The following is a 26,684-nucleotide window of genomic DNA, read 5'->3' as shown; positions in this document are numbered from 1 at the left end:
ACACATGTAACAACTATTAATGAATAAACGATAATTTTGAAAAAGAGCAAGGATTTGGTATATGGGAGGGGTTGGAGGGAGGAAAACCAAGGGGGAAATAATATAACCTCAAAAAGAGTAATTTTCAAATTTAAAAACACTAAATAAACTACCAGGTGAATTATCTGCAAGAATTGTGTGTAGAGTAATAAAGAACTGATTCACTGGCCTCTGTGTACCATGCTGATGGGAAAAGAGGAACTATAGTACCTTAAACCAAGGAGCTACAGCCAGACTTTGCATATCTGCAAGAGTTGAAGGGCACAACTTGTGAGACCTTGAAAAGTTCTGGGAAACAATTGATTGCAATAGATTCAGAAACATAGAAATGGTGACATCTAGCAGTCACATAAGTCGCACAGAGAGAAGCACTTGTTGATAGCTTTTTTTTTCCATTTTTTCCAACTATTTTGAATTAGAAACAGGATTGTTTTACATGACAATCCCAGTTCCCTTCTCCCACCCATCTTCCCCTACCCCCCCAACTCAAACCTTATCTGTGACATATGTTTTCTGCTCCCCCTGGATAGTGAGGCCTTCCATATGGTGTTATCAGAGTCTTTCGTATCCTTTGGGATAGGGCCTAGGCCCACCCTGTGTGTCTTGGCTCAGGGAGTATTCCTCTATGTGGAATGGGCTCCCAAAGTCCACACCTATGCTAGGGATAAGTACTGAACTTCTACAGGAGGTCCTGTAGATTTCCAAGGTCTCCTCACAGACACCCATGTTCCTGGGGTCTGGATCAGTCCCATGCTGGTATTCCAGCTATCAGACTGGGGAGCAAGAGTTCCTGGATATTTAGGTCAGCTGTTTCTGTGGGTTTCACCAGCATGGTCTGGACCTCTGTGCTCTTCACTCATCCTTCTCTGCAACTGGGTTCCAGTTCAGTTTGGTGATTAGTTATGGGTGTCTTCTTGTACTTCCACCAGCTGCTAGATGAAGGCTATAGAGTGGCATATAAGTCAGTCATCAATCTCATGATGAGGGGAGGGCATTTAAGGTAGCCTCTCCTCCATTGCTGAGATTGTTAGTTGGTGTCATCTTTGTAGATCTCCAGACATTTCCCTAGTGCCTGATTTCTCTGTAAACTAAAGATGTCTCCATTCTTGTTATCATGTATTCTTCCCCTGACTCATACTTTCTGCTCCCTGATTTCCTTGGCATCCCTCTTCTTCTCTCCTTCCCATTCTCCTAGCTCCCTCCCCCCTCTTCCTGTGCTCCCAATTTGCTCAGCAGATCTTGACCTCCTTGTTTATTAGCTTCTTTGGCAGTGTGAATAGTTTTTACCTAAGAAGTGAATTTCTATTTCTCATTTGAGACAACTCTGTGGTCATCTGTTTTTAAATTTTGATGTTTCCTTTGCTTATAAAATGGCATGTGGACTTCAAGATGACTGTATATTAAGTCATTTTAATAAATTGAAAGAATAAGCTATTAAGCTGCAGGGGGAGTAGAGGGAGGGAAAACTTCAGGCTGAGTGTAATGCATGAAGGAAGAATAAAAGATAGTCTGTAGGTAGAGTTTCAATGTGTTTGGGAAATCTGTTTTTCATTGTCCAATCTTTACAAATACATGATAAACCATATAGTCATATTTCAGTGTGCTAATTTGAGGGTGACCATTGTATCACATACACTGAGTACTCTTACTATCCACATATCCCACTTTTCCATATTTTCAAATATTTTAAGTATAGCTTATTTTTAATTTGGTGCTATTTGTCTCTACTGTTTTAGCTTAGCCTTCTAAACACAGTACCAACATATAAATATATACATACAAGTACAGACACAGCGTTTTGAGAATATTGTTAAAATTCATTGAAAATAGGTGGCAGGTACTTGTAGTTCTCTGGTCTGTGGTGTTGTTTAAATATGCAATTTCCTATAGCAGTTAAAGATGTATGCATTGATTTTAATGAGATTGCTATAGATTACACCAAAATTTGACTTACAACATATAATCTACATAGATAGCAATGTTCTTTGTAGTTCTATAAGTAAGTCACCAGTTACATTCACTTCAATTGAGAAAAAGTTTTAAAACCTTGTAGGGGATGTTAGCTCTGGCCTGAAGTAAAAATCATTGACCTCTCAAATTGCAGTATAGAACTTTTACAGCCTTAACAGCAAGGGATGGTTATTTTTGAGATTAAAAATGGATCTTTTAAATGGAATTGCAACAGACCTTGAGGAGTCAATTCTGAATGTGGATTCTAAGCCATGAAATATGTGGAAGTAAGAAAAAAACTTAACAGCTCTTTGTGGGATAAAGAGTCACCAAATTCCAACTTGGAGGAGTGGTGGTAAATAAACTGGATGTTAAGTAAGTGTGGGCCGTGTTCTGAGAAATCCACAGACATTCTGGCAGAAGCTGTTGCTGTTCCATTCTCATCCTGGAATATCCACACTTATTGAAGTCATGCCCTGATGTTATGGTGTGGATCTGAAAAGTGTCTGCTTCGGCTTGGTCTCAAATGCAGCAGGGTTTAGAAGTGAGATGGGAGGCAGCCATCTTATCTACTGATGGACCCCTGACTATAAGGATATGTAAGAAATTTAGGTGAGACACAGTTGAAGGAAATTAGTACCTCGAAACCTGTGCTTAGAGGTGTTGAATCCTGTTAGTAGTCCCTCCTCTCTCAGGCTATTGCTTCCTGGTTGCTGTGAGATGAACAGTGAGTCAACTAAGTTCCTAGGTGACAGATTCAAATCTGTCATATATTCAAATATATATGATCTCAAATCATGAGGTTAAATAAACTTATTTTTCCTTTTAACTTGTTTCTTTCAGGTATTTTTGTCACTGCAATGAAAAGCTAGCTAACATGGGTAGAGATAGAATTGAGGGAGGAAAATCTAGGGCAATTCAAATCAATATCAAGGCTCTTACAATAATTCAAATAAAAAGCAAGGGGACTCCTTTAATTTATTTATAATACCTTAATAAGGGACATTATTTTGACTGTGAAAATAATGTTATAATTAGAAATGAGGAACTGGTTTTGAAAATAAGGTTAGTTTTAGTGGAAAGATAGTCCATATGGTGTCAATGCTGAGGACACAGTGCTGAGCAAAATGGAAAATATCTTAATTTTTAGATGTTGGAGATTTGTGCAAAGGGGAAAATCAGCTTAGTGAACAAGTTAATTTGAGATAGTAACAGAAAATAAAATAATAAGAATAATAATAAATAGCAGATGATAAGAAAACTTCAGATAGAAAATCCTTCTTAGAAGGTGTCATTTATTTGGATTTTGTGGCCTTGAATCTCTTCTTGCCTGGGAGACAAATTGAGCATAACCCTCAAGGAAAGAAGGAAAAGAAATGCCCTTCAGTAAATTGCAAGCACATGAGTGTTGGATGAGTGTAGTGTGATAAAGATTCCAGTGCCAGGATGTCTGTCTCCATGTGTTGGCAAGAGGACAGGAGGCTAAGATGCGAGACATAGAGGGCAGAAGCAATCAGCTCAGGCAGGTCCTTGTTGGCCTGGATGAAGAGTCTGATTTCATTCTCAGTCAATACAAAGGCATTAGAGGTTTTAAGGAAAGGAATGGAGGGGAAGGTTATGAATGTGACACGATCTGATAATTGAAGCCACTGGTGTGATCAGATGCCCGGGGGAGAGACCAAAGGAGAAACTTTGAGAGGTATCTGACTGTATTTAAGAAGCAAAGGAGAAAGTGGAAGGTCAAAGTCATAGGACAGGAAGCAATATAGTGCAAATGCAGAGTCCCCAAGGAAGAAGGGGTTTACAAATGGGAAGAGTGACGTCATACATCAGTGTATTGCAAGCACAATAGATGAAGACAATAAACTCAGATGTCCTATAAGACTTTCCACTCATACCAGGTTAGACTTAACCTTCAATATTTCATGGAAGAATTCACTTAGTCCAAAACTAGGTACACCTCTTGATAGATGACATTAAAATTTGCATACAAGACAAGTTTGTTTATTGGATGTATATTTGTACTTTTAAACACTTGAATTATGCGTTTGGAGGCGAGGCGATAGCTCAGTCGGTAAAGTGCGTGCACGTCAAATATGAAGACCTGTATTCAGATCTGAACACATACACTACACACACACACACACACACACACACACACACACACACACACACACACACACACACACACACACACACACACACACACACACACACACACACACACACACACACACACACACACACACACACACACACACACACACACACACACACACACACGCATGTGCCTGTAACCCCAGAGCTAGAAGCAATAGAGACAGGCAGATCCCTGAAGCTTATTTTGTAACCAACCCAGCTAAATCAATGAGTTTCACTGAAAGATCCTGCCTCAAAAGATAAAAAGGTGACCAAGGAAACACACTGAACATCAGCTGCCCTCCGTACCCATTTGTGAATGTGCATTCCCATGAATATATACATACTAATAATTACATACTTCATGCACTCGGTGTATGTACAGGCACACCCACACATACAGACAGACAGATACCTTTTGATACACACATTTCTGATGTAGTTTTACAATGACTTCTCATTCCCATGATTTTAGTTAATGAAATAATTCCTATACATTTCTCTGTTGTACTGTGATATTTCAATACAAATTGAAAGGAAATGAAAACCTTGAATTCTATGACTGGCACTCGAGACATGGGATGTCTAGAAGTGAATAAGTACCACTGTCGTGCATGGACCTGCCATCTGGTAGGGACTGGATATATGCAGGGAAGGAGCATTGGGAATAGGAACCACAGTATGAACTTAGTCTTGGTATCACATTCGGAGGAAGGGATGTTTCACCTGCTGTGAGCATTTAGATCTGGTTGTGAGTCACCATGTAGGTTGCTTGAACTCCACTGGAAGAGCAGCCAGTGGTATTAGCTGCTGAGCCACCTCTCCAGACCCAATTTTTATAATATTCTTATTTGTGTTTGTATTTATTTTCAACTGCTTAAGGTTCCCAATTTAAGACACCAACCACTAGAAGGGAGTAAGAAAATGGCAGGCATTTCCTATAATTCACTGTAGAGGACCATACACATTAGCAATTCACTCTGATATACTAAATTAAGCATTTAAAGTACAAAATAAAGCACTAATGGATTGCTGCTTAATTATAAATAGGGTATTTGCATAACAAGACTAATAAAATACTGCTATTATATACTGAGATTACCATAAAATTATATTCTTTCATGCCATTTCTATTTCTGTAAGATATCATTTAAAGATAAAGTAGATAAAGTATAGCTTAACTCACAACAGCTAGGAATGTACACTATATGGAAAAGGATCATCAAATACAAATTCTTGAAAAAATATGAACACAGTTGTAAACTCTGTTAGTTCAAAGTCAGAGACCATGGGACTGAGGAATTTGGGACACAATTAAAAGAAAAATGAAATGAAGTTGAAATAAGTAAATCAAAGTGAAATACTTACAAATACCATAGTCTTTATACATGGGTTTTGACAGAGATATGTAGCAATTTTTAATGGAGTCAGTGCTGTTGGTTTTGGAAGTTGTACTTAATGAAGCATCCTAGGCTGATGCTATTTTTCACATAGGAGTTATCCAGGTAGGGAGATCTATATGTGCACCAGCTGTAATGGATTTGAAAAGCCTTGAAGTAAAAGACAGACATTCCCCCAACAACCATTGCACATTTTCACACCAGAAGTAATGACCTCTAACGCCTGCAAATCCCAGCTACAAAGCTTTTCCTCGTGCTTCCTTTGACCTGACAGAGCAGTCACCTCCATACACATACACACACTTACACATATACAAACATCTCCCTTCCTCTTGACAAGTAAAACATGTAAAAATTAGCCAAAATTTGCTTTCTTTACTTAGCTCAACATATACAAATCTGAATCTTTATTTTTATTGACTAAACAGTATGCCTGTGATTGGATTTTCAGAAACCTCTTGAACAGTACTTCAGTTAGAAATTAGTTATGCTTAATCTTATGCAAATAGATTTTGCTTATGCAAATAGCCTTTTGATATACATTATGTGGGTCTAAAGTAAACAATACTTGGGTGAATATATCCATACATGTGTATGCAAATTTTTATGTCACATACAATGTCACATACAATGTGGTTACAAAGGAGTGAGGAAACCTATTCGGAAAAAAACGTATTTTCAAATTCTATTGATTCTGATGTCTATTTGTGCTCTTGATACTCTATGAAAAAGTGTCTTCATCAATCCCTTATCATTCGAATTTCTTATCTGAACTGTTTAGCAAAAGAAACTGGCCACTTTCTTTATCTTATACTTGGTAAATCTTATGAAGAAGAGAACAAAAGCACTCTTTAAATGCTTTTATTCAGTGGCACAGTAGAACGTACATAAAAGAGGTAGAGAGCAAGAGAACAAGAGGGTTTCAAAGAATGAAAGCCAGAGATCAGGAGAACTTACCTGGAGCTCAAGAGAGCCCTTCTGTATCTAAAGTAGCTGAATGTCAAATAGCATGTTAACATTGTATCACTGACAGTTATAGAAGGATGTGTTTTGGAAAATGTTTCTTTGAAAGTAAAAAAAAGTTTCACTTCTGAAATTAGAAATATTCAGTAGGTCCAAAAAATTGTAATACATTCAAGGCATTATTGATCCAACTGTGTGCATTTAGAGTATGAATCAGTGATATGTTTCTTGATATGTAGACCACAGCCTTTGTCTTCTAGAGGATATTTTAATCAAAATAATAAAAATAGCCTAGAGTCTTATTCAAACAGTTAATTCCAGCTGCTTTTTTGATAATACATCATACATTATCTCTCTGATGGATGTATGGCCAAATACAGATAAAATTAGCTTTTCAGTCATTCATTTTAAATTGCTCTTGAGTTCTTTAGAAGCAAATACCACTTTAGAAGAATAAGCTTCAAGTCTCAGACAAAGAGATAATGGTCCTATATTTTATGAGTAATAACAGTTTAAGTCTTGTGATTCAGAAGTGTAAGAACTTATGTATTGAGTTGATGAAAATTAGGGCTTGATATAGCAATAAAACCAGCAACCTAAAGCTTCTTAGATTGATGTTCATAGCACAGTATTTTCCAGTCAAGAATTAGGTACAATGAAAGTCTATAAAGATAATACATGGTGCAAAGCTTTCCCCTCTTGTATATAAATGGAAAAGCTAAAACCTGTATTAAATAATAGAAGCAGAAATGCCAAGATTTACTAATACACTGATAAAAATGGCACTGTTGTTGAATGCCTTCATTGAGTAATAGTAGAAAGTGGAAAGTTAAGTCAAATGTTAGAAAAAGAATAAAATGAAAAATAATGTTGAATCCATACAAAAAGGCATGTCTAGCTTTAAATTGAAACTGAATTTACCATATAGAAGGGTAATCACTAAAAGAATTTTAAATTGTTAATATTAATAAACTGCCCATAAAACCGTACTTAACAATTTCATTACTCAAGTCATTTTGCCCAAATTAGTGCATTTAATTTCAACTTGAATTATATATTTTTATAAAAAGTAATAACTTAGAGTATTTGACCATATTGCCCAAGAGAAGTTTAAGTTTAAAGCTATGTTTATAAACTGGGTTCCTATTGTCACCTTGATATTACCTCCAGATCTTTAGCTATGAAGTGGTGAGGGATATAATTCCTGATCTCTGTGAGGTAAAACTCAGGGCTGTTCTTTTATAGCTTCAAGTTTTGTGATCTTACCTCAATAGAATCTGGAAACTGATTGGTTTATATAGTAAAACCAGCAAGGTGTTAAGAAGTGATCTCAGTAAGTATTCTATCAGTTCAGACCAGAGCTGACCTATCCTTTCTGAAGGATAGGCCTCTGCATGCCATGGGTGCTCTTACCAAGGAAACAGGTTCAAGGGAAGGCTGTGCACAAATTAGCACACATCTTCAACTACAAGGAATTGATTAGAGCCTGGGTATCTCAGTCTAAACTTCCATATCTTCTAGAAAATACCCAATATATACCTTTTAAAAATATGTTAAATCCCCCAATAAGTTTCAGCATGAATGTCCACCAGGAATGGTGTTATGTCTGATCAGACACTGGGGAGCAGAATGCCCAGTTGTTTTCCATTGGTAGGTAGGGTTGGATTCTTTTTTGTTGTTGTTTTGGTTTTTTTTGTTTTGTTTTTGTTTTTGTTTTTTTATTTTATTAGTTCTAGTTAGGGAATAAGCTTATTTCAAGTCCCTTCTCCCTCTCCCTCCCCTCACCCCCAAACTTCTCCCCCACCCCCAGCCCACCCCCACCCCATCCACCCACCACTCCCCAGGCAGGGTAGGGCCCTCAACGGGGGCTCTGCAAAGTCCACCAAGTCTTCCTATGCTGATCCTGGGCCCTTCCCCATGTGTCCAGGGCCAGAGTGTAACCCTTCATATGGGATGGGCTCTCAAAGTCCCTTCTTGCACCAGGGAAAAATACTAATCCACTACCAGAGGCTCCCTGGAGTGCAGAGGCCTCCTTATTGACATCCATGTTCAGGGGTCTGGATCAGTCTTGTACAGGCCTCCTGGACAGCATCTGGGGTCGATGTGCTCTCCCTTGTTCAGGTCACCTGTTCCTGTGGGTTTCTCCATCCTAGTACAGACCCCTTTGTTCTTCATTCCTCCCTCTCTTCAACTAAATTCCTGATTTCGGCTCATTGTATATCTGTGGATGTCTGTCTCTGTTTCCATCAGCCACTGGGTCAGGGCTCTAGGATGGCATAAAGAGAAGTCATCAATCTCATTTTAAGGGGAGGGTTTTTAGGTTATCCTCTCCACTGTTGCCTGGATTGTCAGATCGTGCCATCCTTGTAGGTCTCTGGAGATCTCCCTGGTTCCTGATCCCTTCTCGGGCCTACAGTGGCTCCCTCTGATATGGTATCTTTCATCTTGCTCTCTTTCCTCTATTCTTCCCCCAACTCAATGTTTCTGCCCCTCCGTTTCCTCTCCTCTTCTCTTCTTCTCTTGCTCTTATTGTAGCAGCTCCTTTCCCCCCCCACCCTCATGCCCCCAATTAGTTCGGGAGTTCATGCCACTTCCATTCCTGGGGACCATTTATCCCCTAGAGTCTTTCATGTTTCCTAGTTCCTTTGGTGAAGAGCATTATATACTGGTAATCTTTTGCTCTATGTCTAAAATTCATATATGAGTGAGTACATACCATGTTTGTCTTTTTGTGACTGGGTTACCTCACTCAGGATGGCTTCCTCTAGTTCCATCCATTTGCCTGCGAATTTCAAGATTCCGTTGCTTTTTTTCTGCTGAGTAGTACTCCATTGTATAGATGTGCCACATTTTCTCTTTCCATTCTTCAGTAGAGGGGCATGAATGTGACCTGGATTGTCTCAAGGGACATTGAATTTCCTCCTGCCATTCTCTCAGAAATCTTCATAATTTTAACTAGGATCTTTGAATTTTTGTTCTATATTGCACCACACAAATTATACAGGAAGTTCTACATGTGTTCCCAGGACCCACGTTAGGCATCCCACGGCTACCTGTTACTCCATTTACTGGGGATATGTCACCCTCTGACTACCATAGGTGTGTGCACACATGTGTGCACATAAATTCCTACAGACACAGATATATACATAAATTTTTAAAAACTGTTCAGAACATAAAAATAAAATGAATACAACATAAACTGGATCTTCAAGTTATTTCCATTCTTGAATTAAAGATTAGTTGTGTATTTTTAATCTTTTCAAGATTATTAATAGCTACATTAAACTGGTTGGTATAAAAACTAGAACCTTAAGAGAATCAGCCTGTTTATTTTATTATATGAATCCCACTACACACATGTCTTGGATTTCCTTAACCAATTATTATTTCTACACTTGAACTGAGTATTAGAAATAAGATATAATGCTTAATGTGATTTCATCTAGGCTATAAATTGGAAATTACAATATAGACACCATCAGAAATATTAAGCTAATAGACTATTGTTTGTTAAGTCAACTCTCTAGAGGAACACTTGGAGATGAATTCTGTGGAAATGATAATTATATATAATTGAAAACAGAAGATTCATCAAAAGAAGAAAATGTTATTTCTAATGATAGAAATGAATTTTTATTATATTTCATTTTAAATGTTAATAGTCAACTTGACAAATCAATACTATGCCAAGACACAGGCTAATGTCTTTCACTTGTAATGGTCATATTATGGTAAAACTCAAAATTAAGGAAATGACCAATTATTTGCACATATCTATTCTAGATATTATTAAATCATCACTTTTCCTGCTGGAATTTTGCTGAACTTGAAAATAGGCATGTGATTTTTTTGATCTTCCATTATCATCCATCTACTCAGGAGTTGCAACAAAATAATAAGACTAATGAAATACATATTTTGGCTTGGTGCTATAGCTGATTTTTAGCGTCTTTATGAATTTTCAATGAGATATGAACATACAAATACTTATGCTACATTACCAAATAAAATAGATGTGTATAATTAGCTAGTGCTTTGTAATCAGTTCTTTTAAAGGAACAAGCCTCACTTAAGACACCAGCGGAAAGATATTTTATTTCTTAGATACTTGAGTAAATGTGTAGTTCTAACTATACCTCCATGTTTATGTGAATGCAAACACAATCCGAAAGGAAATTGGAATAAGCTAGAGCTACTGTCTTGTTTGCTTTCATGAATAATAATGAAGCAAGACTTATGCTTCAGTAGAATTTGAGCATGGTATTTTGTATAGCCGTATTGATTATCAGCCCAGTACTTCCTCACATATAAAAGGAAATGCTCTGGAAGATGACAGAAAGATTGGGTAAGGCATTCAAGGCATCGGATTTGTGCAGATGGATCTGTCTATAGTGCAGTTCCGCGTCCCTTTGCTTTTCTGGCTCTGTTTATTTGATCAGTCTTGAGTAGTCTTGCATATTGACTTGTAGAGCTAGAATTGATATAAACAAGGTTATTCTTTAGTAAGCTGTCAGTTTGTGTCCTTGTTTGTCAACAGTGGAAAAACTATAAATGATGTCTTGCCAGAGAAAGTATATGGGAGGTAAAGGAAGAAAGAATGCCTAGCTACCACAGACATCATTTCCACAATGTCAGAAATTGACTATGGTGAAGCAGTTTCAAAAACTAGTTTCGCCTTTGATTCAAGTAAAGCCAATTTTTATTGCAAAACAGTTTGGCAACCACTGGGTATCATTACTATTTGAAAGCTATCCCATGACCTAGATGAAAAAAGTCTCAGGCCAGATTCCTTAGTGGACAGATGTCCACTCCACCAATGGCTAGCTCCCAAAAATCAGATAGCAACTGAATACATAATATAATGAGTTTCAAGGTAATGCCTGAGCAGCCAGTCTCTAAATACCAATATGATAGCATCTGTGTAATACTACACAAGAGTACTTCCAGAGAACTTGTAAAGTACATCTTTACCTTTGACCCATGAATTAAAATTGCAATATTAGCATATTTGTGGACAATCTAATGATAGTTTGTTCTTTCCTGTCCCTCATAAGTATATAATTACCAGACATAACATATAACAGAAATATCTTTTTATAAAACATTACTAGGCTTTGTTAAAGCAAACACATATGAATTTTTAAAACTTGGAATCATGTAGAATCCAAGTTAAGAAATGTAAGTCAACTTCAAAATGTGCAAATCCTTTCAGTGATTTGAGATGAGATGTATTCAGTGATGTTGAGATATCAGAGTGGGAGTAACACATTTCACAATTTTGAAAGCCTTAAAGAAGAGATTTGTTGATAATGAGGTTTTAAGCAATGTTCTAGTAGTCACATAACAACATGTAACATATGAAGTACAATTTCAAAATTAGACCAGATAGCATTTCTACCACGGTTACACTAGTAGCCATGGATACCCATTCACATATCCAGTGCTTGGACGATTTTAGTCTCGATGAATATTTCCCTTTTATTTTTTGAGACAGGATTTCCCTGCGTAACAGTTCTGGCTGTCCTGGACCTCACTTTGTAGACCAGGCTGGCCTCAAACTCACTGAGATCCACCTGCCTTTGCCTCCCAAGTGCTGGGATTAAAGATGTGCACCACCATTGCCTGGCTTCAGTGAATATCTTCATCTGACTGAGTCAAGTGCATCATTTGAAACTAGTGATCAATTTGAATCTGGACTTAGAGAACTTGAATTCACATCTGTAGTGATCTTTCACAGATGTTTGAAAAGGATTTAAAGTTTACTGCAAGCCTTATACCTCTAATAGAAGTTGTTTCTGTTTGTTTCACTATTTGTTTGTTTTTGAGTGGTGTTTGGCTTGCTTGAGTGTCTGTGCATATCATGTGTGGAGTGCCTACCAGAGGCCAGCAGAGTATGTAAGATTCTCAGGAACTGTAGTTACAGATGGTTATTAGTCACCTTGTGGATGCTGAGAACTGAACCCAAGACCTCTGGAGCAGAAGCAAGTGCTTTAGCCACTGCTTTTTCTCTTCAGTCCCTTGTTTTAGTTCTTAACAGTAACCCTATACCCTGGGAAGTACATAATATATTGTGAATATCATCACTTCTATGGGTGACAAGACCCCTAGCTTTGTTTCCCAGCAAGATAACTACTCCCGGTTTTCAGTATGATTTATCCTTCCTATGGTTGAGTTTTGTCATATGCACAAAATAGAATAATAATCAAATTATTTACTGAGCAAACACTCAATATTTCTAAATAGTACTTTTCACATATCAGCCATTCAAAAACTTCATTCTTAAGTAAGCCATTTTCTAAAAAACAAATAGCAACCAAAGGGCAAGTTGCTATATTTTGATCATTTTCCCCTTTCTGTTCCTTCACCAGATGATGACTTTTTTCATGAACTCCCAGAAACCTTTCCATCTGACCCACCTGAGCCATTGCCACACTTCCTCATTGAGCCTGAAGAAGCTTACATTGTGAAGAACAAGCCTGTGAACTTGTATTGTAAAGCAAGCCCTGCCACCCAGATCTACTTCAAGTGCAACAGCGAGTGGGTTCATCAGAAGGACCACGTAGTAGATGAGAGAGTAGATGAGACCTCTGGTGAGTTTGGGATTGCGATTCAGGGTTCGTGCACCCGCTGGGCTGTTGTCTTAATACTGCTTCAGGTAGCAGAGCTGAAAATACAGTTATTGTTCTTTGACAAAAAGCTTTAATTTAGTTTTAAGAATTAATGATCTCATTCTGTACATGCAACGCAAGCCATGAAGAATAAATGCTTTCTTGTTGCTGGACTGCAGGGCTAATCAATATGCAATGTGGAACCAATAGAGTAAATTAATGTTAAATATCCCAGCAAATAATGTCTGTGAATTTTACTTGTATAGTAGTCAAAGACAAATATCCTGAAATCCAGGAATAGTGTGTAAATGGGAACACATTATGCTTGTTGATATCACTACTCGATGTTGGTCCACATACATATTTATATTATTTCATATAACATTTTAATTTATTCTCTAAAAATTAGCTGTCAATGAAATTTCCATGATGCAAATGTTTTATTTCACTCTAATAATTAAAATAGTTGTGTTATGTCTTCAATTTCTCTTAAATTATAAATACAGATACCTTTCTTCTGTGCCTTATGTGTTTTTCACCTCTAGTAGGAAGAGCAGCACTTTAAAAAAATTCAGATCTAAATTTGTGATATTATGTCCTTAAGGCATATACTGCATATGTTAATACTTTATTAACCAACATTTACAAGCTAGGTGGAAATAGAATAACAGAAATTGAAAAAACTTTTACATCTTATCTTGAACAGATATCTCTCCATACAAAACAGATTTAGGTTTTCAAAATGGCCTAAGTGTTGGTTTAATCAGAAACATGACCAGACCAGCACATGGCACATGCCCACTTCAATGTCACCAGCAATAATATCATTTGAAGAGATGGCAATTAATGATGCACACAAGGACACTGAGCAGCCTGAGAAGAAGCCAGTCTAAGGAACATATGGAACATACATTTACAGAGTATAAATGGTATCAAGAAATCAAGTATCAGTTCTACATACTATTAATCAGTATGCTCACTGACCATAAGCTGCTGACCCCCGAAACAACTGAACTTCAGTTGTGGACAAGCTTACATCAGCAAAATGCCTCACCTCATTGTCTAATTATGGAGAAAATAATTCTACCAGATGTTGGAAAAAATCTCAAATGAATTGAATTTTATTGACTTCAACTAACTTTTTTTATAAAGATTTCAAATACACAGATTTTTAATGATGAGGGCAAGGTATCACAAATATAAAAATGAGAATCACAATGTATTTAGTCATGTCTTTAGTAATTAAAAAGGAAGGTTAGAAATAAAGCTTCTGCTATTCAGATGACTTCTGAATACTGATAACTCCTGCTAACTTTCTCACTATGTTAGTAATGCACACACACACACACACACACACACACACACACACAGAGAGAGAGAGAGAGAGAGAGAGAGAGAGAGAGAGAGAGAATTCTATAAATATTGGTTTTATATCTTCTACACACAAAATTTATTTTATGTGTATCAATAATTACAATTGTCTTTTAAGTATGTACAAACTAAAAAGGATTACACATTTTCATTCAAATTCAGTATGAATGCCTGAGGATTAAGAAATTATTTTTGAGTTCCTGTACCTGAGATCAGAGTAAGAATCAAATGCAATATAATTTTCTTGGCTTTTATTTCCAAATGAAACTTTGCAAGAAAGTTAGCAACCATCTTCATGTTGTCATGCTAAACACATATAAGAGGATGATATTTAGAGACACTAGTACTGAGTGAATCATTCCAACATATTAACAACTGTTTTAGATAACATAAATCATGTTTAATAAAAGTTATAAAGAAAGCAGATATTATTGTTTATGACATATAGCATAATTTGATATTCATGGAAAACAGCCAACTTCAAAGAAAACTGCAAATATTGAGAATTCAAAAATTTAGCTGGTTAAAATAGTATAACACATTAATTTTTCTATGTACAGATAAACAATTCAATTTCAAATGTAATGAGGCATGTCACAGAGTATCAATGTAAAAGAAATGATAGTCATAAAGTTAAGAAATTTGAAGGGATTTTTTGGTTTTTTATTTGTTTTGTGATACTGGAGACAGAGTCAAGACCTCATGCTTTTTAAGCATGGTCTCCACACACCCAAGTTTAGAAAGAAAATTTTCAAAATCTACTCAGCTTAAAAAATTTAAGTGTGAACAGAAGTCGCACGTATGTGTGTATTGTTCCTGAATAAAAGGCAAAATACTTTTGGAGGTATATATCACTCATCATTGATTCTGTTAGAAGTTATTCTACATAAAATCATGGTGATCTAAGAAAAGCTGGGTGAAATCAGAAATAGAAGCACAGTCGAAGAATCTTTACAAACATAAAATAAGAAGACACTAGAAGGGGCTTGATCTTCAGAGAAGACCAAACATAGATTAACAGTTCTAATTTGTTTAGATAAAATGCTAAAATACCTACAGCTATCAGAATATGTTAAGTACTGTTTAAAAATTCGTTGATTAATGCAGGCACTGGAATGACAAGGTAAGAAGTTGGAAGGGAAAGAGACACACAAAACATGCATTCCATTTCATTATTTAGAGTAAGTTCTAGATTTTAGAACTTGACATTACCACTACCACCACAGCCTCCACCACCATCAGCAGCAGCAGCATCACCATCACTATTATCATTTTTACTATTTGTTGGTTGGTTACTGAGTTTCAGTAAGGAGACAGTCAAGCCTTTTAAATCAAAAAGCCTTATAGGAAACCATTATAAAATTGAATTAAAACATACCACAAACAGAGGCAAGGAGAATATCTCTAAAAACTTATATCAACATTGATGAATATGAGTCAAAGTGATAACTTAGTTACTATGTAAATATCATTTAAATTACATTTCAGAAAATGCACCAGCACCCAAAAGAAAACCGACCAGTGTTTGATCATGGAATTAGAGGAAAATATGCTTATTTATAAGTAAGCATCTAAGGAGATGTTGTCTAGTTTAAAACATGGATAAAAGACCTTTTTTAAAAATAAAAACTAGGGCACAAATTGGAATGCCAGTTTGAAAACAGCACCAATATTGAAATATATATATACCTTCCTGTAAGTAAATAGTCTAGGAACTTCCAACAAGTAAAATTCTGAATATTACAAAGATTAACTGTTTACCAGTTGCCCACTATGTCCTCTTGGTTATGTTCATTCTTAGAATGAATTACTATAATTTTTTTAACAGTGAAGTTTTTCTACTTGTGAAGCTGTGAAAATTTCTCTCAGATAAAATTGAACACAAAATCCCAAACACAGAAAACAGCATTCCTAATGTGTATTATCACTGTGCAAAGAGGATACACATGTTTTTGTATATAAGGTGAAATCTTCTGCGTAAATGCACACCAAGAAGTTGACAGCTAAGAATCTAGGGTGATGAGGTGAGACTTTTATTGTTTGGGATTTTTCATTCCTGTGAATATATTATTTTCATCATAAATAATGAAAACCTCTAAACAGCCCACACCACTTTATTGCATCTCTTTGCCAGCTATCATAAATCTTCAATCTGGACAAACTGTGTAGAGATGTCTTGGTCTCCTATATTAGAGTTCTTTGCAATCCTCCAAGACTAACAACTCCTAGAATGAAATGGGAATAGAATTCTTTGTGGGTTTTCTGTGTTTGCCTGTTGTGTTTCCATAAAAATAGATTTGCCTGCAACTTGGGTCCTCAGCTCTGTACTTTAACAATCTGATCTTATTATTTTGAGGGTACCATGGTGGTTTTCTATAGCAAGAAATATTAGAATATATTGTCTTGAAATACATTGAAAAACCAAAAAGTGCTGTTAATGTCTTAAAAACATTGCTCTTAAATGACAGAACAGGCTAGAGCCCTTGCAAGTACATTGATTTTTATAAAATCTCTTCCTTAGAACAACACATGTAAACACATTTAGCACCAATCATATTTCCTTGTAAGTAAGAATAATTAATTGCACTCAACAAAGTCTCTAGCAAAGATACTTTCACACTGAAAAATTAATAAACACTTCTAAGGACAGAACTCTTAAAAATTCTGCCACTTAGTTCTATTCAAATGCCTTACACCTGCAAGCCAGCACTCAGTGCCTTACACCTGCAACCCAGAACTCTATGCCTTCCTCCTGCAACCCAGCCCCCAGTGCCTTACACTTGCAGCCCAGCCCCCAGTGCCTTACACCTGCAACCCAGCACTCATAAGGCTGAGGCAAGAGGATTTTGATAACTTCAAGGCAATCCAGGGATACCTTGTGAGTTCAAGACCACTCTAGGCTATAACTTAAGACCCAGTTTCAAACAAATTCAATCAGAAAACTTAGTGTCCTTCTTAAATTATAAAATAATTCTATGGTCCCTCATCCTCTGCATATGAAATGAATGACTGTTTTCACTCAGCAATGTTATATCATTGACCTTAATGAAGTCTACTTATTAAAGACCCTCATTACATTTGCTGTTTGACTTTCATCATTTAAATCAAGTTACATTTCTTTCATATGCCTAAGAAACTAAAGGAAAGGCAGACTGTGTTACATAGTTTACAATATTCAGAAATTCTTGAACTGGTGATACAATAATTGATTACCTTCAAAATTACATTGAAATACCTATTCATTTTGATATTATGTGTATGCATGTTTTGCCTGCATGTCTATATGGGCACCCCTGCGTGTAGTGCCTGTGAGAACCAGGAGAGAGGAATCTGATTATCTACAACTAGAGTTACAAATAGCTGTGAGCTGCCATGTGCATGCCAGGAACCACATCCAGGTCCTCCACAAAAGCATCAAGTGCTCTTCACCACTGAGCCATTTCTTCAGCCCTCAAATCACATAGAAACGTTGGTCTGATCAAAATTTCATGGTTATATTTTAAAGAAAACCTCAGGCTCAGCTGATTGCTTTCTATTTACTTGAAGTCTTTTCAACTCCTGTTTCCATGGCACCTAAAATCCACTACGTGAAAGCAAATATTTTTCTTCCACAAAGAAGCAAGGGAGTTAAGAAAGCCACCATTGCTTTGAAATTTTAATAATCTCTGAGGTTTTCTCCTTTTGTCTTCAATTATTCTCACATTAGCTGAAAATGTCTGTAAGACCACCATAACAACGATAAAAGGCACTCTGAGCCTTACACTGAGCATTTTGTATGTCCTATGCTATTTAGGCATCCTATAAATCTTAAGTGAGATTTTTCTTGGGTGTTTATTTTATGAATGAGGAAACCGAGATTCAGTAGGAGAAAGAAGCCACTGATTTCCTCCGTATTACACAATGAGAAGGAAACAGAAACAAGAAGCCACCACAGGACCTCTTTTTAGAATGGAGCAGTGATTCCAGCATGCCTGGAACTTGGAGGTTCCCTCTAACACATGAGGCTTTGTGTTCAGTCCTAAGCACCGTCCAGGAAAGGTAGATATTCTATGTTCTTCATGCTTCCAAATGCCTTCCTTGCATTACATCACTGTTTTGCAAGAAGTCCATTGTGATTGTTCAGTATAATAGTTTGAATAGATTTGACTTATTTTATTCTCAAAGATGTCTCCATGGACAATTAGCAAACACTGAGTATTAATAGCAACAACAACAAAAAAGTAATACAGAGAACCTCTAGCTGGGCATGCGTTGAAGTAGTTTGCTTCTATTCCAAATCTCACCAAAGGCCTGCTGCAGACACACTGGGTCCACCCAAGTTCAGAATAGTTCTTTCTCTCCTTGTTCTTATTTGTGATATAAAATTCATCTCTTCACCCAGTACCAAAAACAGTAATTTTAGCTTCTTTATTACTCTACCAACCAACAAATTAATCAACTACTTCATTCGACCCCAAATTAGCCTTTTGGTTCTTGAGTTTTTATTTATTTTTGAGATGGAGTCTTAGTAGTCCATGCTAGCTTAGAATGTAGGATACAGCCCTGGCTGATCTTGACCTCATAATTTTTCTTCCTCTGCCTCCCAGTTGCTGGAATTCTGAATTCCCTCCTACTGATTTAAAATCTTTGGTCCTTTTAAGACAATGCAGGCCTTTATTGATGGGGGGAACTAAAGAAGGTGTTTCTCTATGATTCAAACCATCTATTTTAAATTCTTAACTTCTACCCTAACAGATATACCTTTACTATAAATCTATTACATTATTTGAGTGCCCACATTCTTAAATTGGCCTATCTCTCAATCTCAGGTCATTATAGACATAAAGTGATTGCTCTTTTGTAAAAGTCTAAAATATGGGCACCAAGATGGCTCAGTTGATAAAGGTGTTTTCCATGAAAATCTGGTGACATGCACTCTATCCCTTGGGGCCTCCTAAAAGTGTATGGAGAGAAGTGAATCTGAAATTTTGGTCCTTGACCCCCAAGTATGTCCTTTGACATATGCCCTCCTACATATCATGTATATATGTGTGTGTGTGTGCATCCGTACACATAAAACTGTTCTTTTTTTTTTTTACTATTATGCACATGAACTTCTATGCAAATGTCATGAGACCTTACTACCACACCGGGAGATGATTGAGAAATGGTACTGTAATATTGTCAAAGGGAAGTTAGTAGGGGTTATATGAATTATAATAAATTACACATGCTCTCTTAAGTTACAAATCTGTCTTAGAATAAAGATTTCAACTTAGGAGAATTGCAGGAGTCATTTACTTTAGCTTAGGAATTTTTAGCATGCTCCAGGCTTGTCATTAAATTTAATGTAACAGATTCTCTAATATTTTGACTTCTTGGACTTACCATGTCTCGTGGAACTTCATGAAGTAAGTCTGGTCACATTCTAACATCTGAATAATTTTTAACACTTGAAAGAGATCCTTGTCTCATACACTTTTCCAATTTACATTTCCTCTTCAGTCTGAAGAGCATACTCCATGAAATCAAGAGTAGTATTTGTGATTTTTACTGTTCCAGCTCCTTGGTTACTTGGTGTTAGGTACTTAGGTTAATAAATATACATTGAATGAATTATTCTTCGGATAAGTTTCCTGTCTCCTGACTCCATCAAAATCCTTCTTGTTCTTAAAGTTTACACAGGGAGTCTACATAGATGCATTCTACATGCATCTTTCTGTAAAACTAAAGCAAATATGCCTCATTTCTCTTGCTTGTTCTTATTCCATTTTAATTGCTCCTTATCTTATTTGTATGAATAATATATGGAAGCATCAATATTTAAACATTTTGATGTACAAAACATGATTTAACATAAATCTTATTTATGTGAGAATTATATTTTTCACATGTCTATCAGTCTATCTGTCTGTTGTCTATCATCTGCCTCTTAAGATACTCTAGAATGACATTTTATGGTTCATTATTTGTAAAGCCAGTATCTTCAAAAATTAGAGCATAAGGCACCAAACATAAGAAATGACCAGTCAGCATCTGTTTTAGGAGAGTGGAGTTACTTAACCTACTAAGTCTAGGTAACTGAAATTTTATAAATGTTTTGATGGTAGACTTATCTGCATTATTTAATGAATAGGTGATATGATGGCTACATTAAGTAACTCAGTCTTCTGTAAGAGGAGTCGCTTTGTACATCCAGGCTATGCATCGTTCTACTTGTATTTTCCCATAATCATCTTAAACTCAGGCCTCATTAACAGAGCAAACATTGTAAAAAGGGAATCTACATGGGTTTTGTTTAACTTTCTGTACATGATGCATAAAACTTGGAAAGTGTGTTTGAACCCCATTCTATGACTTTTTAAATTTGAGGCATGGGTATATTGCCTCTGCAAGCACAGAGACATATATGTATAATATAGTTGTTTGCCAGTGAAGACAAATGATTTTGGAATACAAATCAATTATTCATTTGACTTCCTTCTCAGAGGTACTCATTTCAGTACCAGAAACTAGCAGGTTTTTTTTTTCTTTGCATTATGAAGCTGGCCCAAGGGCTGGGTAAATCAAAATAGAAAATTGATAAGGATCCATGTAGTACAAGAGGGTTTTCTGGCAGAGTCAATCTGTTAACTTCACAAGAGAATAGTTGCTATAGTCATAAGAGAAAACCAGTTATCCTGAATTAGGCACTTCTGCCTACTCTTTGCTTGTTATTGTTTATAGTTGATTAATCTTATTTCACATTGATTGAAATCAGTCTTTAACACATGAGTTAACATGGCTGACATAATCTAAACTGCAATTACAAAAATGTTCAGTCAGAGTTCCAGGACTGGAGTTTTAGTTGCAGATTTCTATGTCCCTTTTAGCACAAAGATGGGCCCCTGCTAGGCAGATAACTTGGGCTCCTATGCTGCACACAATCCTAGCTTCTGCATGTATTGTTTTCCAAATTTACAAACAGAAGTGAATACCTTTTATTTTTAAGTTACATGCTTAGATTATTTTTCTTCACTTTTTATAATCTTGAAACTTGTAAATATCAATTTAACGTTTCAGTATTATAAGCTCTGCCTATATATTGACAAACCCTGACTATGGTATAGTTACAGAACTACAGTATTTCTATTGTTGAAACTGCACATTACATAAAAATTAATATCACACATTTATTGAACAAATATGGCTACAACATGATTGTTAAGGCAAGAAAGCATAACATGTTTCAGTGCCATTCTAGCAAGCTGTGTTTTATTAGGAAAAAGCAGGTTTTTCTTTCTAAAATTGTGTAGTTTTTAATAAAATAAAAAAATTTGTCCCCAAATTAGTATTAATAACAAGGATTTTTGTCATCCAATGTTCCTCTTTTCCCTAAGTTAAAAGCATTGATTAATATGATTTAATAAACTATCTATGTACATCAATATGTAACTGCATAAAAATATTTGTGTCCATGAGTGTATATGTGTCTCTAAATCCAAAGAAAAATCAAGTCCTGCTCCCCATGCCCACCATGCCCACCCAGAGGCTACAATAAGAAGTGTAGGTATCCAAGGACATCCTTCATCTAGGTTACTTGATACCCAAACAGGGCTTTTGAGAACAACATTAGAGACTGTGTTGCTATGGCAATATTGCCATTTGCCCAGTAACCATGCATCCTCTGTGCCTTCCAGTTTAAAAATGCCCACTTCAAAGTGAGAATAATACTATTGTCAGAAGCTGTGGTTTATTGTTTTCCACTCTAACCTTCAGATGAAATTGGGAATTAAGGAGGGTCTCTCATACTTTCTTTCCACGGGAAAGAGCATGAAACATTCTGTTTAAAGGCAATTACAGAAGTAACTTCAGCTAAAGAAGAAAGTAGGCTTGCTAAAGCTTACCTAATCTTATCTGCAAATCTAATATTCATTTCTTTAGGGACTGAGGAAAAGGGTGAGTCTGTAAGTTGCTTACCACACAATCTTGGAGACTTTAGTTCAAGCCCCGAGACCCATGTAAAATGACACTATGCATGGTGTTGTGCTTGTAATCCCAGCACTGCAGTGGCAGAGACAGGTAGATCCCTGGGCTCATCAGCCTAATTGGAAAGGCTCAGGTCAGTGATAGACTTAAATAAAACAAAGTAGACAGTACCTAAGGAATAAAACCTGTGGTCGCTCTCTGACATTCATGCCTAGGCATATACAAACATGCAAACAGGCATGAACATAAACAAACATAAATTTATTGTCTGACCCTATTGCTGTTCTTGACAAATCATTTTCATTCATCTAAGTTTCTGTGTCATTAATTCTCAGTACCCACAAGTTTCTTAATAATTTGTTCAAGATCTTGACAGTACTTTATCTTTCTCCTTACCTGAGATATCCTGGGACCTCTTAAGAGTAGAGAATGATTTTAGTTAGAAAATTCCACCCTCAGTGGTTAATGCTAATACTGAAGAAGGAAGGCTTGATTAGGTCTAAATCCTGGTCTTGGCCCCAACTTGCCAGCAATCCTGAGTCATCCCTCTGGCAGCTAGTTTCTTCATGCCTGTCCAAATGCCTGCTGTTGCCAGATCCTCTGGAAGTACATTTGGAAATACAAAGGCAGCATGTACAACACGAGAGAGCTACAGTTTGCCAAGTGTCAGCGTATTTGGCATAAGAAGTAAGCACAGCCTGTAGGAAGCATAATATCTAGCAATGAAAAAGCAATTCATACAAAGAGAGAAGTCTTGTGTTCACTCCTAATTTCATTGAAGGTTTAACCTGAAGATAAAAATATGTTCTGGAAGAGATTTCCCAGAAAGTGAAGGTAAGAGCAAGAAGAAAGTTGTAGGGCAGTGCTATTAACCCTCATTGCTCTTGACAACCACCAGGGAGCATGGGTACCGACACCAATGTCCTGGTCCATGTCCTACTGATATTTATTTATTTATTTATTTATTTATTTATTTATTTATTTATTCCTCTTATACATCTCAAACATAGACCCCTCCATTCCTCTCAACACCCCCACATCCCCTCCCTCTGCAATCCACTGCTCTTCCATTTTCCTTCAGAAAAGAACAGACTTCCCAGGGGTATCAACCAAATATGGCATCACAAGATACACTATGAAGAGGCACAAACCCTCATACTACTAATAATTATTTTATTGGACACAGAATCGATATTTTCCTATACCTGCTGTCAGTGTGTCTGCCTATTTGTCTCAAATTCTCCACTGAAGCAGACATACAAGCCAGATGGGAAAATAGCAGACAAGAGACATTATATTGTAAAAGCATTGCATAAGCAGTGGGCATGGATAAAGTCTGTTCATAAGCCATGAATGAACTGGAAACCTGTCTTGGAACTGAAAGTAGAGAAATAACCAAGACACTGTTAAGGACATTCCAGTGTAGGAGAAAACAAAGAGGAAAAATGGGTGAAAGAAATGAGAGGGAAAAGGTGGGTTCTGGCATTTGCTTGAGTTTTCCTGCAGTGAGAATAAATACATTTGTGAACCCCATAGTAGCATGGTGTAAAGTTATGAGGTAGAAAGTCTCTGCTTTCTTCAATTCCACATGCCTGTCTCTAACTACTAAATGCTGGCACTGATGGACAGCAAGCAGCCTTCTTAAGAAAGTGGGGGCTATCAACCTGGAGTGAATTAAAATCTATGTGGAGAAACCCAGGGGAATGTGCTGAGCAGGGCAAGCCTAGGGATGGCTGGGGATGAATGCCATACCATTTTATAGCTACAGCCTAGATGGCTCTATACAATGGTGTCCTGTGTGTGGAACGATGTTAAGGACTAAGAAACTGCCTCCCCACACCCATTCTGGGGGTATTTGTGAACCCCCCCAAAAAAATCCATGCCCTGGCAGGCAGTTTGTCTTCAGTTTCTGTTCTGTCAGATTCTTTTGGATACTCTGTATATGAAGACAGAGCAGGCATCCCTCTAGTTACTATATTTGCTTAAGAGGCCAACTGTCATAAATTAACTCAGATTTGATGACTTCAAACAGCTGGTTTCTTTTCTCAGGATAGAAAGAAAGCTGCAATTTAGCCGACCCGTACTTCCTCCCTCAGTGACTCCAGAGGAACAATCGTTTCTTGTCTCTTCCAGCTTCTGGAAGCTGCTTAGCATCTCTGAGCTTGTGGCCCCATCAGTACAGCCTCTGTCTCAATCTTCCCTTCCCTTCTCTCTGTGTCTGTCTTCTGTGGGTCTTCTAGGAGGACACTTGGCGTGAGTTTTGGTGTTCACCAGGATAATTCAGGTTAGTCTCAATATTCTCCTATTGATGACTTTTTCAAAGACCATGTGCCAAAGAGTGTTGCTGCGTTTATGGATCTTAGAGATCCCAGCGTACATGTTTCTTTTTGAGGGTGCAAACCATTTATCTTACTTACCAAGTATGTATCAAGCAAAGGCACAGTGAGTAGGAGTGATGGAGCATCAAAATAAAATAAAAAAAAAGCACCTGCCTGCCTTTTTTTTTTCTTTTCTATTTCTAAGTACAGCTGAAACAGATGGCAACTATCGTATAGTGTTTGGTATAAGCTTCCCAACACTCCTATGATCTGCCATGCTGCACTCTGAGCCAGAGACAGGAAAAGAGCTGCTCATTCTGGTCCCACTTATCTCTCATTTTCCTCATGCCCACAGCATCTGTGCCAACCTTGCCCTGTACCAGTCTCTGCCTCACCAAGACCTGAAAACTCTCATGATCACATTTTTCCCAATGTAATTGCCAAAGCCAAATCAAATTTCCAGTGCAGTCAAAGATCAATCTTCACTTTCTAATGCCATGATCCAAGTGCACACAACAGGCACACCGTGCACAGGTTTACACACACACACACACACACACACACACACACACACACACACACACACACACACACCTGTTTTGGTTTGGCTAGCAACACAATGGGAATGCATGCACACACTGTGATGGAGCCTCTCTCAGCTGGCTTCCCAGATGGCCCAAGTTCAATAGATTTTTCCCCCTGATTTCCTCAGCTTCTACTAGCAAGTGCTAAATAGCCATTATGCCCCTTCCTGCACATTGAGATTCATGTGCAGCCACTAAACCGCCTCCAAAGTGCTTCAATTTTGCATGAGCACTAAGCTGGGGACTGGGATACATTACCCAGAGCTGAAGGCCCAGATCATTAGAAAGAGCATGTAAATCCTCTGAACCAGAAATAAAAAGTACAGAGATTTCCTCAGTGAAGTCCCAACTGCAGCTTTATGCAAAATATGAACCTTTGGCAAGACTTTGTATGGCCCCTTTACCTTCTCAACTTTTGCACGTTTTAAACTTGGCCTCGCATTTTATTTTTTAGTAGTGAACTTTCTATCAGGAACATCTGAAATAGTAGGCATCTTCCAAAAATACTGGAGCACGGGTCCCTTCTGTCTTAAATGGATGATGTTTCAAGGTACTTCTAGGAGTTCACTTGCATGATAGATTTTCACAACAAACTTGAAACCCTGCTGAATAGCAGGAAACTTCAAAAGGGGATGGGCTGACATAAGATAGATCAAGGGATATATAGATCTTAGCTATAAAGTTGTGTAATGTAATGGGAGTATGAAAATTACCAAGGGCAAAGCAGTGATTAGATTCTCCCCCAGTAGCTCCATTCTTGCACACTATTCCTTCAGTCTTAATTGTATTTTTTCAAGGGTGCACAATGTTTCTTTGCATGTCATCTGCATTTTCATCTCTACTTTATCCACTGTCTCCTCATTATTTCACCTTGCTGGAGACAAAGATCATACCCATAGCAAACTCTAAATTTGCCTTCAAGAGGGCAGCAAGGTATGGCTAGAATCCTGAGAGTCCTATAGATTTGTCTATTTTGGGGGTTGAGCCCAAAACACAAGCTCTTAGATTTATGACACAGTAATCATAATAGGAGTGTTGATCCCCAGCATCATTTGGCATTTCCTTTGCAGTACAGGATTTTAAACAGTCATGAACTTTTTGTTGTGTACCACATATCCATTCAGAGTCATAAAGGCGGCTCTCTTACATGCCTGCTCTGTAATTGCTTGTCTTTTCTCCCTGGATGCATACACTAAGTGAAGCTGTCTTTCTTTAGGATCCTGAGAGTAAACATGTATGCTGGATGTACACTTATGATTAGATACAGCAGCATATTATTTCTCTCTAAGCATATTTCCAAGGACATTTATTAACCACCAATTTATTCAACAGTGCAGAAGTAAGCGGGACCTGGCAGTGGTG

The 26,684-nt window shown here is 37.1% G+C and overlaps 1 protein-coding gene across 2 annotated transcripts in view; it reads left to right on the top strand.

The window, feature by feature from the left end:
* Unc5c (unc-5 netrin receptor C) overlaps positions 1–26,684 on the top strand; it is a 349,129-nt gene that overhangs the window by 190,534 nt on the left and 131,911 nt on the right. For both annotated transcript variants that reach the window (XM_035451642.1, XM_035451641.1), the window contains exon 2: positions 12,863–13,084. In XM_035451642.1, the coding sequence (XP_035307533.1) occupies positions 12,863–13,084 (222 nt within the window). The remainder of the gene's footprint in view (positions 1–12,862; positions 13,085–26,684) is intronic.

This window comes from Cricetulus griseus (assembly GCF_003668045.3).
Source record: "Cricetulus griseus strain 17A/GY chromosome 1 unlocalized genomic scaffold, alternate assembly CriGri-PICRH-1.0 chr1_0, whole genome shotgun sequence".
Taxonomy (NCBI): Eukaryota; Metazoa; Chordata; class Mammalia; order Rodentia; family Cricetidae; genus Cricetulus; species Cricetulus griseus.
The sequence above is the reverse complement of the archived record's forward strand: the minus strand, read 5'-3'. Positions and strand labels throughout refer to the sequence as shown.